The sequence below is a fragment of the Hemitrygon akajei genome, chromosome 30, assembly GCF_048418815.1.
Source record: "Hemitrygon akajei chromosome 30, sHemAka1.3, whole genome shotgun sequence".
Classification (NCBI taxonomy): Eukaryota; Metazoa; Chordata; class Chondrichthyes; order Myliobatiformes; family Dasyatidae; genus Hemitrygon; species Hemitrygon akajei.
In genome coordinates, this window is record NC_133153.1 from 9,707,106 (window position 1) to 9,723,443 (window position 16,338).

The 16,338-nt window shown below is 46.3% G+C and overlaps 1 protein-coding gene across 3 annotated transcripts in view; it reads right to left on the bottom strand.

Moving 5' to 3' along the window:
- Positions 1-16,338, bottom strand: part of adamts17 (ADAM metallopeptidase with thrombospondin type 1 motif, 17) — a 429,617-nt gene that overhangs the window by 37,445 nt on the left and 375,834 nt on the right. For all 3 annotated transcript variants that reach the window (XM_073032969.1, XM_073032968.1, XM_073032970.1), the window contains 2 exons: positions 14,074-14,209; positions 12,062-12,266 (listed from right to left, as the gene is read on the bottom strand). In XM_073032969.1, coding sequence (XP_072889070.1) covers positions 12,062-12,266; positions 14,074-14,209 — 341 coding nt within the window. The remainder of the gene's footprint in view (positions 1-12,061; positions 12,267-14,073; positions 14,210-16,338) is intronic.

Below are 16,338 nucleotides of genomic sequence, written 5' to 3' on the forward strand. Positions count from 1 at the left end.
AGCTTGATGTACTTAGGACCATCTGGGAGGCTGAAAATCTCACAGATGAAATTTACTGAGGTGGTTATACCCAGAGTGCAGGCTTCAGGACTATCAGGAGAAGTGAGGGGAGTAAGCAGGGTTCCCTTGTGACCATTCCCCTCAGCAACAAGGTACTACTGGGGGGGGGGTGAGGGTGGGGGAGTGGAATGACCTGTGAAGGCACAGCAGCAGCAGCCAGTCCAGTAGCACTGTGGCCAGCTCTGAGGCTCAGCAGGAAGGGTAAAGTCAGGCAGAATGATAGTGATGGGAGACTCAGTGGGGGAACATATCGGAGATTCTATGCTACGACAGAGAGGCCAAGATGGTGCGTTGCCTCCAGTGCTGGGGTCCAAGATGAGTTGGAGAAGCAGCAGAATGTTCTCAAAAGGGTGGGTGAGCAGCCAGAGGTTGTGGTGTACAGTGGCACCAATGACATAAGTAGAAAGGGGGAAAGTATAGGGAGTTAGGAAGGAGGTGGAAGAGCAAGGCCTCTAAGGTAGTAATCTCTGGATTTCTTCAGAGCCATGTGCTAGTCAGTGCACAAATAGGATGATAGTACAGATGAATGAATGGCTGAGAAACTGGTGCAGGGGACAGGGTTTCATGTTATTGGATTATTGAAATCTCTTCTGGCGCAGGGGTGAGCTGTATAACGGAGAAAGATTGCACCTGAACTTGAGGGGAACTAATATCCCGGCCAGGAAGTTTGCTAGTTCTACTTGGGAAGGTTTAAACTCGTTTAGCAGGGGGATGGGAACCAGAGCACCAGGTCAGAAAGTGGAGGGATGGAGAGGAAGGCGCAGATTCAGGCCCAGTAATAACAGACAGGACCAAAGTTATAGATATGATAAGACAGGTAGTTTTAAAGTCTGTGCATTCTAGTGCTTGGAGCATTATGGGTAAAGATGATAAACTCAGAGCATGGAACTATGATGTTGTGGCCATTACTGAGACTTGATTGAAAGAGGGACAGGAATGGCAGCATGATGTCTCAGGGTTTCAATGTTTTAGAAATGGCACAAAGGGAGGCAAAAGTGGGGGGTTAGGGTTGCACTATTAATCAGGGACACTAGCCCAGCTACACTCAGAAGGTACATAATATAAAAGGCGCATCCACTGAGTCTATATGGGTAGAACTCTAAAACAGGAAGGCTGCAATCAGTATGACAGGACTGCACTACAGACTCCACACCCCAACAGACACCAGGACTTTGAGGCACAGATATACAGGCAGATGAAGGAAATGTGTAACAAAATAGCATTGTTGTCATGGGGGATTTCAACTTCCCTCAAAAAATCATCCACCTAATTTCTTATACTTTGCGCATTGAGATATAACACTTAGAGTACTGTATTTGTTACCCTTTTAGATTCTGCATCCCCAATGCACTGATACTCTCCCTGCTGGCTGCAATTTTGTCCTATCATCTGCCTGCCCTTCCTAACAGTCTGACTGCCTGCTATCTTTGCTTTTTTTAAGCATCTGTCCAATCCTGAGTCCCTTCACTCTGGGTCCCACCCCCTGCCAAATTAGCTTAAACCCTCCCCATCAGCTCTAACAAACCTGCCCGGGAGAATATTGGTCCCCGTCGGGTTCAGGTACAACCCGCCACTTTTGTACAGGTCATACCTCCCCCAGAGGTGATCCCAATGATCCAAGAACTTGAAGCCCTGTCCCCTCCCACCAGCTTCTCAGCCACATATTTATCTGCCAAATCATCCTGTTTCTACCCTCACTGGTGTGTGACACAGGATGCAATCCAGAAATTACTATCATGGGGGGTCCTGCTTCTCAGCTTTCTGCCTAGCCCTCTAAATTCTCTTTTCAGGATCTCTTTGCTGTGTCATTGGTTCCAATATGTACCAAGACATCTGGCTGCTCTCCTTCAAAATCCTGTGGATGCGATCTGAGACGTTCCTGACCCTGGCACCTGGGAGACAAATACCATTTGGATGTCCCATTCATGTCCCCAGCATCTCCTGTTTGCCTGACTATTGAGTCCCCTATCACTACCATTCCCCTCTTCTCCTTCTTTATTCTCTGCACCACTGACCCATGCTCAGTGCTGTAACTTGGTCCATATGGCCTTCTCCTGTGAGGTCATTCCCCACAACAGTATCCAAAACAGTATACTTTATTGAGGGGAATGGCCACAGGGGTGCTCTGCGCTAACTACCTATTCACATTTCCAGTTCACACATTTCCTTTTCTCCCAACAGTCACCCAGCTACTCGCCTCCTGCAACTTAGGGGTGACCACTTCCCTGTAACTCTGATCAATTATTGAGTACTGGATCTGGTAGTAGGTAATGACCCTGGCCGGGTGACTGACCTTTCAGTGGGTTAGCAGTAAGGGAATAGTGACCACAACTCCTCAAGTTTTAAGACAGCTAAAGATAAGAACAAATATGGACCTTACGAGAGAGTATTAAATTGGAGGAGGGAAAATTATGTGAGTATAGGAAGGAACTAGGGAGAGTTAATTAGGAGCAGCTGTTTTTGTACAAGTCAAGTGTTTTCAAGACCAATTGCACAGAGTACACGACAGGAATGTTCCAGGCAGAAGGGATGACAAGGGTGGCAAGATGAGGAAACCCTAGATGTCGAGGAAGGTGATTAATTTTGTCAAGAGGAAAAAGTATGTAAAGCTTTGGATAGCTATAATCAAACAGAGCCCTTGAGAATTATAAAAGTGCTAGAAAGGAAATCAGGAAGGGAATTAGGAAAGCCAGGAGAGGCCATGAAAAGTCTTTGTCAAGCAGGATTAAAGAGATTCTCAAGGTATCCTATACATATATCAAGAGCAAGGGGATAACCTGAGAGAGGGTAGGACCACTCAAAGATAAAGAGGGGAGGAAATATTTCTTGGATGCAGAGGATGTAACTGAGGTCCATAATGAGGACTTTACATCCTTCTCCTTAGTAAATACCAAAGCAGAAGATAGGGAGATCAAAGCTGAGGTTTTTAATATGCTAGGGCATTCTGAAGTAAAGGAGGAGATGGTATTGGGTTTCTTAAAGAGCATTAAGGTGGATAAGTTTCCAGGGCCTGATGAGATGTACCCCAAGTTACTGAGAGAAGCAAGAAAAAAGATTACTGGGGTGTTGGCCAATATCTTTGGGTCCTCTCTAACTACAGGCAAGGTCCCAGAGGATGGTGAGTAGATAGTCTTGCCCCATTATTCAAAAACATGATATGGGATAACCCTGGAAAATATGGTGAATCTCACATCAGTGGTAGAGAAGCTACTGGTGAGAATTCTTAGAGATAGGATTTATGAGCATTTGGAAAGCCATGTCTTAATTAGGAAGAGCCAACATGTTTTTGTGCAGGGCAAGTCATGTCTTACTAACTTGATTGAGTTTACTGATGAGGTGACGAGGTGACAAGGGTGATTGATTATGGTAGATCTTTGGATGTAGTCTACATGGATTTTACTAAGATGTTTGACAAGGTCACTCATAGGAGGCTCATCCAGAAGATTAAGATGTACAGGATCCATGGTGAATTGGCCATTTGTATTCATAACTAGCTTGCCCATTCAAGATGGAGGGACATTCTAGCTGGAGGTCTATGGTCGGTAGTGTTCAACAGGGATCTGTACTGGGACGTCTGCGGTTTGTGATGTGAATAAATAACCTGGATGATAATGTGGGTGGGTTAGTAAGTTGCAGAAGATGCAAAGATTGCTCATGTTGTGGATAGCATAGAAGATTGGAAAAGAATACAGCAGGATATAGATCAGTTGCAAACATGGGTGGAGGATTGGCAGTTTAACCCAGCTAAATGCAAAGTGTTGCAGCTTGGTAAGTCAAATGTAAAGAGATAGTACACTGTTAAGGACAAAACTTTTAACAGTATTGATGAGCAGAGGGATCTTGGGATCCAAGTTCATAGTTCCCTGAAAGAGGCTACACAGGTTGATAGGGTGATTACGAGGGCACATGGCAAACTTGCCTACCTGCCTTTATCAGAGGAGACAAAGTCAGGAAGTTATGTTGCAGCTTGATGAAACTGTAGTTAAGTCACATCTGAAGTATTGCGTACATTCTGGTCACCTGATTATAGGATGGATGTTGAGGTTTTGGAAAGGGTGCAGAAGAGGTTTACTAGGATGCTGCCTGGATTAGAAAGCATGTGCAATGACAACTGGGGTTGGGCTATTTTCTCTGGAGTAGCAGAGGCTGGGAGGAGACTATGAGAGACACAGATAGAATAGACAGACAGTATCTTTGTTCCCCAGGTTGAAATGGTTATTACCGGAGGGTATGCATTTAAGGTTGGGGGTGGGGGGGGGTGTAATTTCAAAGAGGTGTCAGGGTCATTTTTTTTATAGAGCAATGAGTGCCTGGAATGCCCTGCCTGGGGTGGTGGTAGAGGCAGATATGTTAGAGACTTTTAAGAGATGTTTAAACAGGCACATGAATGTGAGGAAAATGGAAGGATATGGACATTGTGTAGGCAGAGGGGATTAGTTTAGTTGGCCATTTGATTACTAATTTAATTGGTTTGGTACAACATTCTCACATTGGCCTCATCAATGTACAGTTAGACGAGAAGCTAGACTGGACTGCCAACACAGATGCCTTGTGCAGGAAGGCACAGAGTCGAATGTACTTCCTAAGAAGGTTGGCGTCATTCAATGTCTGTAGTGAGATGCTGAAGATGTTCTATAGGTCAGTTGTGGAGAGCACCCTCTTCTTTGTGGTGGCGTGTTGGGGAGGAAGCATTAAGAAGAGGGACGCCTCACGTCTTAATAAGCTGGTAAGGAAGGCGGGCTCTGTCGTGGGCAAAGTACTGGAGAGTTTAACATCGGTAGCTGAGCGAAGGGCGCTGAGTAGGCTACGGTCAATTATGGATAACTCTGAACATCCTCTACATAGCACCATCCAGAGACAGAGAAGCAGTTTCAGCGACAGGTTACTATCGATGCAATGCTCCTCAGACAGGATGAAGAGGTCAATACTCCCCAATGCCATTAGGCTTTACAATTCTACCGCCAGGACTTAAGAACTTTTTAAAGCTATTATTAATGCTTTTTGAGATGGTGATTTAGATGCATATCATATTTTTTTTACTGAGTTAAGTATTGTATGTAATTAGTTTTGCTACAACAAGTGTATGGGACATTGGAAAAAAGTTGAATTTCCCCATGGGGATGAATAAAGTATCTATCTATCATCTATCTATCTATCTATCAGTCAACTCAGAACCACCGAACTGGACTGGTAACAGGGTACCATGGAAGCTGAAGGGTTGTCTGAGAAGGCTAAACCTGATGTATTTTATGCATCTCTTTCCATTTCATTATAATCTCCCTCTTGTCATCCCATAGATTCTAACTTTGGTTGCCTTTCTTTCTGCCTTGAAGTTAATTACCTGGATTACCACAACAGTCACCTTTCATCTATTATAGTTTTGCCCACAGTCTTAAATTCCAATTAACATCGGCCAGTACCACTCTCATCCTGGCATTGGTCTCCCTTCTAGTCGTTCCTTGTGCTTTTCCATTACATAAAGCTGCTGATACTGGGCTGATCAGAAAATTTCCTCCTCCCCCCATCATTGTTCTGTTGACTGTAGCTGAATTATTGGTAAAAATAGTGACACCTTTTCATGGAAATATTGCCTTGTCTGTGGCCAATCATCCCCTACTGAAGATCAGCCCAAACTGAATGGTGACCACAAACTTTTCTCTGAGTGTTGCAGGTTTCTCAACTGAATGGAGCGACAATATAACACAGCTTTACAGCTCCTCCAAAGAGGATTTCTCAGTGTTGCCTCCTGTGTAGAATGTGCTCCTACTGCACTGCCTCCTCCTCTTCTTTGTGGCACACAGTACTTGCACAATGACCAGAAGATGCAGAATACAACCAACACTAGTGAACATTTCCTTCACCTTGGTCTACAGCACTGCAATCCTGGATCACTCCAAGGGTCAGACCTCCATTTCCATAATATTCCTGTTTGCTCTTTGGGTATCATTATTAGAAAGGTACTGGACACCTGATCAGTGTCAGGAGCTAGTAATTCGGGAAAGTGCCCTTGTCCCACAAAAACATGCTATGGTCTTGAGTAAGCAGAACTTATCTCCTTCTCTGACAGTCCCTTAGGATGAGATCAACTTGGTTCTGCTCCAATTAAGTAGATTCTAATGTGGTGGATCAGTCCCATGTGGGATACACAGATTTGTCTGCAGATCCCTTAAGATTGTTATAGCCAGGGATGGTAGTGGGATAACCTCCCACTACCTATTAAATGCTCCCAATGGTGTGCATCTCAAATAGCCTTTGACAACCAAGTCCAGCTCCTGGCCTTCATGTGTGGCTTAGCTACGGATGGGAGAAAAGACAAAGGTGGATTACTGGCGCCATAAGAGCAGTTACTTCGGGCAGATGTGGCTCATCAGCTGTGGTTGGCAGTTCATCTAGTAGTAAACCTCTGCTTCAATCGGGGGTCCGCTTTGTCAAGCACCTCCACTCCATCTCCCTAAAGTGTAACTTCCCAGTGTCCAAACATTTTACTTCCAATTTCCATTACCATTCCGCCATGTCAGTCCATGGCCTCCTCTTGTGCCATGATGACAACCCTCACAAGGTGGAGGAGCAACACCTGATATTCCATCTGGGTAGCCGCCAACGTGATGGCATGAATATTAATTTCTCCTTCTGGTAAAAAAAGTTTTTCCCTTTCCCCTGCCCTACAACCCTTTTATTCTCCACTCTGGCCTCTTACTTCTTCTCTCCTGCTTATCACTTCCCCTTGGGTCCCCTGCTCCTTCCCTTTCTCCTACGGTCCACTCTCTTTTCTTATCAGATTCCATCCTCTCCAGCCCTTTATCTTTGCTACCTACCTGGCTTCACATATCACCTTCTAGATATCTTCCTGCCCCTCCTCCCACCTTTTTATTCTGGTGTCTTCTCCCCTCATTTTCAGTCCTGAAAAAGGGTTTCACCCGAAGTGTTGACTATTTATACATTTCCATAGATGCTGCCTGACCTGCTGAGTTCTTTCAGCATTTTGTGTGTATTGCAAAGGAAAACTCTGATCTCACACCTTCGCTGCCTTGTGGCTATACCTACTCATGAGGAAAGCTTCGGGTGTAAATCCTGAGGAAAAATCCAGAGCTGGAATTCCTAAGGCAGTTCTTCGTTGAGTTCAACACTGACTGGAAACTCCTGCAATGCCGCAGGTGTCAAACTGCAGCGGTTTCTGTCCTTTCTTTGAATTTATCAGCTGCGTAGAGAGGAGGAGTTTCAGCTGGCAAATACCGTCCTGACTTGTATACTGGCTCGCACATCACATAGGGAGCTGGGACACATCATCCATGGTCGACCCTGCCGAACAGAGTTCTTCCACCCTAACCTCAGACAGGGCTTGAGTAACTACAGTGGGTGAGTCGTTCAGATGTTACACTGTTCTGATGTCCATGCTTTTGAAAGACCACTGAATTTTACCTTCTGTTCATAACCAGTTTCTCTCTCATTGTGAGGTAATGTTACAGCCATACAAGACCTTAGTTAGACCCCACTTGGAGTACTGTGTTCAGTTCTGATCACCTCACTACAGGAAGGATGTGGATACTATAGAGAGAGTGCAGAGGAGATTTACAAGGATGTTGCCTGGATTGGAGAGTGTGCCTTATGAGAACAGGTTGAGTGAATTTGGCCTTTTCTCCTTGGAGTGACAGAGGATGAGAGGTGACTTGATAGAGGTGTATAAGATGATGAGAGCCATTGATTGTGTGGATAGTCAGAGGCTTTTTCCCAGGGCTGAAATGGCTAACACGAGGGGGCATAGTTTTAAGGTGCATGGAAGTAGGTACAAGGGGGATGTCAGAGGTAAGTTTTTCACACACTGTGTCATGGTGGTTCATGGAATACATTGTCAGTAACGGTGGTAGAGGCGGATACAATAGGGTCTTTTCAGAGACTCTTAGATAGGTACATGGAGCTTAGAAAAACAGAGTGCTATGCAGTAGGGAAATTCTAGGCAGTTTCTAGAGTAGGTTACATAGTAGGCTCAACATTGTGGGCTAAAGGGCCTGTAATGTGCTGTAGATTTCTATGTCTATGTTCTATCCCTTGGTCTCATAGGGCTGCAGCACTCAATCCAACCACGCTAGAATTTTAGCAAAATGGTGCAAGTCTGGGTATGAAGAATGGAGGCTGAGGAAGGGGTGGCACCAATGGGTGAGGACTGGGTATGGAGAATGGAGGCTGAGGAAGGGGTGGCACCAATGGGTGATGTCTGGGTATGGAGAATGGAGGCTGAGGAAGGGGTGGCACCAATGGGTGAGGTTTGGGTATGGAGAATGGAGGCTGAGGAAGGGGTGGCACCAATGGGTGATGTCTGGGTATGGAGAATGGAGGCTGAGGAAGGGGTGGCACCAATGGGTGATGTCTGGGTATGGAGAATGGAGGCTGAGGAAGGGGTGGCACCAATGGGTGATGTCTGGGTATGGAGAATGGAGGCTGAGGAAGGGGTGGCACCAATGGGTGAGGATTGGGTATGGAGAATGGAGGCTGAGGAAGGGGTGGCACCAATGGGTGAGGACTGGGTATGGAGAATGGAGGCTGAGGAAGGGGTGGCACCAATGGGTGATGTCTGGGTATGGAAAAAGGAGGCTGAGGAAGGGGTGGCACCAATGGGTGAGGTTTGGGTATGGAGAATGGAGGCTGTGAAAGGGGTGGCACCAATGGGTGATGTCTGGGTATGGAGAATGGAGGCTGAGGAAGGGGTGGCACCAATGGGTGATGTCTGGGTATGGAGAAAGGAGGCTGAGGAAGGGGTGGCACCAATGGGTGAGGTTTGGGTATGGAGAATGGAGGCTGAGGAAGGGGTGGCACCAATGGGTGAGGACTGGGTATGGAGAATGGAGGCTGTGAAAGGGGTGGCACCAATGGGTGAGGTTTGGGTATGGAGAATGGAGGCTGAGGAAGGGGTGGCACCAATGGGTGAGGTTTGGGTATGGAGAATGGAGGCTGAGGAAGGGGTGGCACCAATGGGTGAGGACTGGGTATGGAGAATGGAGGCTGAGGAAGGGATGGCACCAATGGGTGATGTCTGGGTATGGAGAAAGGAGGCTGAGGAAGGGGTGGCACCAATGGGTGAGGTTTGGGTATGGAGAATGGAGGCTGAGGAAGGGGTGGCACCAATGGGTGAGGACTGGGTATGGAGAATGGAGGCTGTGAAAGGGGTGGCACCAATGGGTGAGGTTTGGGTATGGAGAATGGAGGCTGAGGAAGGGGTGGCACCAATGGGTGATGTCTGGGTATGGAGAATGGAGGCTGAGGAAGGGGTGGCACCAATGGGTGATGTCTGGGTATGGAGAATGGAGGCTGAGGAAGGGGTGGCACCAATGGGTGATGTCTGGGTATGGAGAATGGAGGCTGAGGAAGGGGTGGCACCAATGGGTGATGTCTGGGTATGGAGAATGGAGGCTGAGGAAGGGGTGGCACCAATGGGTGAGGATTGGGTATGGAGAATGGAGGCTGAGGAAGGGGTGGCACCAATGGGTGAGGACTGGGTATGGAGAATGGAGGCTGAGGAAGGGGTGGCACCAATGGGTGATGTCTGGGTATGGAAAAAGGAGGCTGAGGAAGGGGTGGCACCAATGGGTGAGGTTTGGGTATGGAGAATGGAGGCTGTGAAAGGGGTGGCACCAATGGGTGATGTCTGGGTATGGAGAATGGAGGCTGAGGAAGGGGTGGCACCAATGGGTGATGTCTGGGTATGGAGAAAGGAGGCTGAGGAAGGGGTGGCACCAATGGGTGAGGACTGGGTATGGAGAATGGAGGCTGTGAAAGGGGTGGCACCAATGGGTGAGGTTTGGGTTTGGAGAATGGAGGCTGAGGAAGGGGTGGCACCAATGGGTGAGGACTGGGTATGGAGAAAGGAGGCTGAGGAAGGGGTGGCACCAATGGGTGAGGACTGGGTATGGAGAATGGAGGCTGTGAAAGGGGTGGCACCAATGGGTGAGGTTTGGGTATGGAGAATGGAGGCTGAGGAAGGGGTGGCACCAATGGGTGAGGTTTGGGTTTGGAGAATGGAGGCTGAGGAAGGGGTGGCACCAATGGGTGAGGTTTGGGTTTGGAGAATGGAGGCTGAGGAAGGGGTGGCACCAATGGGTGATGTCTGGGTATGGAGAATGGAGGCTGTGAAAGGGGTGGCACCAATGGGTGAGGTTTGGGTATGGAGAATGGAGGCTGAGGAAGGGGTGGCACCAATGGGTGAGGACTGGGTATGGAGAAAGGAGGCTGAGGAAGGGGTGGCACCAATGGGTGAGGACTGGGTATGGAGAATGGAGGCTGTGAAAGGGGTGGCACCAATGGGTGAGGTTTGGGTATGGAGAATGGAGGCTGAGGAAGGGGTGGCACCAATGGGTGAGGTTTGGGTTTGGAGAATGGAGGCTGAGGAAGGGGTGGCACCAATGGGTGAGGTTTGGGTTTGGAGAATGGAGGCTGAGGAAGGGGTGGCACCAATGGGTGATGTCTGGGTATGGAGAATGGAGGCTGAGGAAGGGGTGGCACCAATGGGTGAGGACTGGGTATGGAGAATGGAGGCTGTGAAAGGGGTGGCACCAATGGGTGAGGTTTGGGTATGGAGAATGGAGGCTGAGGAAGGGGTGGCACCAATGGGTGAGGTTTGGGTTTGGAGAATGGAGGCTGAGGAAGGGGTGGCACCAATGGGTGAGGTTTGGGTTTGGAGAATGGAGGCTGAGGAAGGGGTGGCACCAATGGGTGAGGTTTGGGTATGGAGAATGGAGGCTGAGGAAGGGGTGGCACCAATGGGTGAGGACTGGGTATGGAGAATGGAGGCTGTGAAAGGGGTGGCACCGATGGGTGAGGGCTGTCCTGCTGCTGTTTCCCAATGTGGATCACACACAGTGCATTAGCTGGATGTATGCAGCTAAGGTACAATAATGAGCACAAGGAGTATTTAAACATCCGCTCTAGGCAAGTAACAACAATGCCATCTGACAAATAACTCCAGGTTGATGACAACTGAGTGATTGAGACTGAAGCTTTAACTACAATGCCTAAAGAATCTAATTGCTAATCAACAAGCTTTGTTTCTTCAGAGAAGATTTTGTTCTGTAATTATTTAGCTTTCCATTTCAGAGGGGGTTGGGTCTGTTCCTCATGACCTGCGAATTCATATGCAATAATTGCAATGCTTCTACAGCACATGTGAAGCTCCCTACCCATTGCTTCCATGGGTCAAAACTGGCATAAATTCCCACTAGAAATCATGGCTTGATTCCCATTCAGGAGTTGTTTGGTGTGGACCTTGTTCACATGGAGCAGGTTGCTCCTGTCATGCTCCAATCTCCTAACTAATGATCCCTGGGAATGCTGCAGCTCCTGATCAAGGGAGTCTTCCACCCAGAGCTGTGACACAACCAAACAGCTGTAACAAAGGTAGCGTGAAGAAAGGTGACACAGTAGAGCTGTAGCCTCATGCCATCAGAGACTCAGGTTTAAATCTGACTTTGAGTGGTGGCAGTGTGCAGTTTGCACATTCTCTCTCTGACTGTTTGGCTGTCTCCTGGATGTTCTCGTTTGCTTCCACATCCCAAAGACATATAGGTCAGTAGGTTAGTTGCATTGTGAGTGGTAGAATCTGGGGGGAGTTGAGGGGTATGTGTAACAAAGGATCAGTGTAAATGGGTGGCTGATACTCAGCATGGACTTCCTATGAAATTAGACCTAGTATAATGAAATTTTGGACCATAATGACCAAAATACAGGAATCAATCTTAAGGCAGTGTAACACATCAATAGGTACATTATTGTTTGAACACTGGAAATAAATAAATAAACTACACAGTTAAAAAGTGAACAAATCTTAACTTGTACCATTGGTTCATGGGTCTCAGCTACTGAACAGATCCTTAAAGTGAATGAGAAAAAACTCACACAATGACAGGCGGAGAGAGGGTGTTGAGCTGTCAGCAAGATTCACCATAACTGGGCTCATGTGACAGTATGTCTACCAGCGATTGGGCTTCATATTTATCCATTCAGAAGCACATACCTTTGACCAGTCCGAGGCTTCCCACATGGTGAGACACTCACGGCCTTCACAGCCCCGTACTGCCCATGGCTTTGGACCAAGGCAATAGAGACTTCTTGTGTTAAAGTAAGTGCCATTTTGTAGTTGATAGACACAGGTCACATTGCGAACCTGGATCCCCTTCCCACAGGTGCTGGAACAGGGAGACCAATTGCCTCCCACCCACCTGAGTCAAAAGAAAAGAGGAAACAAAAAAAAATAAATCACAAAAAAAACGACTGGATCTCAGTCATTGCAGAAAACATAACTCGTGCGTTGTACTCTCCAATGATCAAATGTAGATTAATGAAGCAATATTTCTTCTAATCAGTGCCTTCTATTCAGTTTTTAGTGTTTTCTTTTTAAAAAGTGCTCTAATTAAAAAAGCACTGTCTGGAGTGCACAGCTGATGGGAAAGGTGGAGATATATCTAAACACGGATTTCAAATGGGAGCTGGATTAAGACATGGAGAGTGGGACCAATTACATGCACTGCACACAGGAACACCTTATTCTGTTTCTGGAGAGTGGCTGGTTTAATCAGGCAGCGAATACATCACAGGGCATTCGCTGGTGCTAATTTCTATTCATCCTTGTTTTGAAATTAATTCCCTTAAATGGATCTAGTTTGAGGGCAGGACGGAGTGCTGAGAGATATTATTAGGACATTCTTCACTTCTTACATAGTTATGCATCATGGAAATGGGCCTTTTGATCCAACCCCCCCCCCCCCCCCCACCATGCTGACCACAATGTCTATCCAAGCTAGTCACACTTGCCTGCGTTTGGCCCACAATTTATTTCCCATCTATGTACCTAATCAAATGCCTTTTGAACTCTGTAATTTTACACACTTTTACCACTTCCCCAGCAGCTCATTCTGTATATCCACCACCGTCTATATGAAAGTTTCCCCTCAAATCCCTTTTCAATCTTTTGCCTCTCACCTTATGCCCTCTAGTTATAGTCTCCTCTACATGAGGGAAAATCCTGTGACCATCCACCTTATCTATGCTCGTCATCTCTCTTGATTCATTCTGTTTTTGGCCAATATTTACACAAAAACATTACTACAATTGATCCTGACTTAGCAATGAACTAGCTTTAAAAATATAAAATTAATTCTTATCAGACTGGACTCCTTTATAGATTCATGATTAGGCTACCACAGTAGTGTGGCGGTTGGGACGATCGGAGTTTGGAATTCTGGTGCTGTTCAACCTGTGACTGAAAGGAATTCCTCCAGGTGCTACGGTTTCCTCCCATAGTTCAAAGACATACCGTTTTAGTAGGTTAATTAAACATTGAAAATTGTCCCATGATTGGGCTAGGTTAACTAGGTGGGTTGCTGGGCAGGGTGGCATGATGGAATGGAAGGGCCCATTCTGTTCTCTATCTCTAAACCAAAATCAAATAAATTATTGCAATCTGGTGCAGGGTTGAGCTGACGTATCACTGCGGTGTTGAGGGAGTGCTGCATTGTCAGAGGTATTTCCTTATGGATGAAGCTTTAAAACAATTTTTTTGGTAATCTTAGGAATAGTGTTGGATGTTCCAGGGCTCTACTGCAAGAGGATGGCATTATCCTGAAGTCTTGGCCAACATTCTCATTTGAACCAGTAAAATCAGTAATAATGTAACTAATAATTTGTCTCCTTATTGCCTACAGTACACTTACCCACAGAATGCCAGTGCTCTATATAGGAACTTCTGCTTAAGCTCCATTGAGACTTTTGGATCCATGTCTTTGATCTAGGAATCTTAGCCATTTCCTGTGCAGATGAGTACTCTAACAAAATGCCCATTTCACCCAGCCTTTTCTGAATTGGAAAGTTTTGCTTGCTTTTTGACAATCCCTTTTGTACATCATGGAATGGCTATCTCCCACTAATAAAGCAATGGATTCACTGGGCACTCTGTAAACACAAGCTGTCTTATCTGTGGGAATTATTGCCCAGGCAATTTGAGCACTTTTATCTGATAAAGGCACTTACCAGGACTGGCATGGATGGATGTTGCATCTCCGAACCTGTGGATTTATGCGAGGTAGGTGCTGACAGTCACTGTCATTTGTTACTGTCAACATCTTGTTTACAATCTTGGTGCAACGGACAATTGTTCTGCGCTCACCTGAAAGCAGTTAAGACAGAATGGAGAGAAGAAACAGAAGCAATGACACAGCCCAAACCAGCTGACTGATCACTTTGATCAAGGACTCTTCATTTAATTTACTTTTTTATTATTTCTTTATTTATTAAGATACAGTGTGGAATAGGCCCTTCCAGACCTTCGAGTCATGCTGCCCAGCAATCCCCAGTTTAACCTTAGCCTAATCAAGGGACAATTTACAATGAACACACACAAAATGCTGGTGGAACACAGCAGGCCACGCAGCATCTACAGGAAGAAGCACTGTCAACGTTTCAGGCTGAGACCCTTCGTCAGGACTAACTGAAAGGAAAGATAGTAAGAGAATTGAAAGTAGGAGGGGGAGGGGGAAATGCAAAATGATAGGAGAAGACCAGAGGGGGTGGAGTGAAGCTGAGAGCTGGAAAGGTGATTGGCAAAAGGGATATAGGGCTGGAGAAGGGAAAGGATCATGGGACGGGAGGCCTAGGGAGAAAGAATGGGGGAGGGGAGCACCAGAGGGAGATGGAGAACAGGCAGAGTGATGGGCAGAGTGAAAAAAAAGGAGGGGGGAAAAACTAAATCTATCAGGGATGGGGTAAGGAGGGGAGGAGGGGCATTAACAGAAGTTAGAGAAGTCATTGTTCATGCCATCAGGTTGGAGGCTACCCAGACGGTATATAACGACCAATTAATCGGTAAATCTTCGGACTGTGGGAGAAAACCAGAGCACCTGCAGGAAACCCATGTGGTCATGTGCAGAAAGTACAAACTAATTACAGGCAGCGACGGGAATTGAACCCAGGTTACTGGCACTGTAAAGTGTTGTACTAACCACTACACTACTCTGCTGCTCTTATTGTTCTGACGTGTACTGAGAAACAGTGAAAAGTTTTGGTATGTGTGCTATCCAGTCAGGTCATTACATATATAAGTACATGAGGTGGTACAAACGGAAACACAGAATGCAGAATATAGAGAAAGTGTAGTGCAGGTAAACAAGTAAAATGCAAGGGACATGACAAGGTAAACTGGGAGATCAAGTGCTCATCTTCAGTGTATGAGAGGTCCATACAGCAGCAGGATAGAATCTAATGGCATCTTCTGCACCTAGACATTCATCTGCACAAGACTAGAGGAAATAGCACAGAGAGGTTGAGAAGCATGACAGCATGGAGTGAATCAATTCCATACACATCACAGGGTGTCCTGTCCCCTGTCACAACCATTACACACCCTCCTTTGGGTAGTATTTTTGTGTTCACTGGCCTGGCCCCATCAAACTCACTCACTTTACATCTACAGAAGTGCATTGTCCAAAATTTCCCATCAACAAGACATTCACCCTCTGTGGTTCAGGTGTGACAGTCGCTGGACTCTTCCAGTTGAAGCAATGTTCACGAACACTGAAGGAATTAAAATTATTATAGGACCAGTAACACTAAATCAGCTCACCCTGCACACACACAACACTCTCTCTCTCTCTCTCTCTCTCTCTCTCTCTCCCTCCCTCCCTCCCTCCCTCCCTCCCTCTCTCTCTCTCTCTCTCTCTCTCTCTCCACCATTTGGGAGACAGACCAAGATATTTCAACACAGAAAGAATGGAGTTGATCAATTTCCGGAGTTAAATTTCTGAAGCAGTCCATCTGTTCTGGTAGTGCCCAATACAGACAGGCATAATGAAATGGAACCAACAGGGTTTTATTGAAATGGCCAACAGACGGATCTAGTACTGACTGCAGTACAGTGGGCATGGAAATTCTCAACTTGCAGTAGGGCAAAAGAAAGCAGAGCAGACGAGTATATTGTGGCCTTTGCTCAGGCAGGCTATGAAACAAAACCCATCTTTCCCTGATTTTCACTGGTATTTGTAGACTAACTGTAAGGACATGAACTGGTGGAACTCAGTATTTTCAGATGTAAGATCTCAACCCAAAACGTCAAGTGTCCATTTCCACCTACAAACATGGCTTGACCTGCTGAGTTCCTCCAGAAGTTTACAGATTCCAGCACCTGCCATCTCTTGTGCCAATAAAGATATGAAGCTCAGTGCTGGGGTCAGAAAATTGAAGTCCCAAAGAAAGATTGGGTGGACTGGAGTTTTCTCTTGAACAGAGTAATTTTCAGGGGAA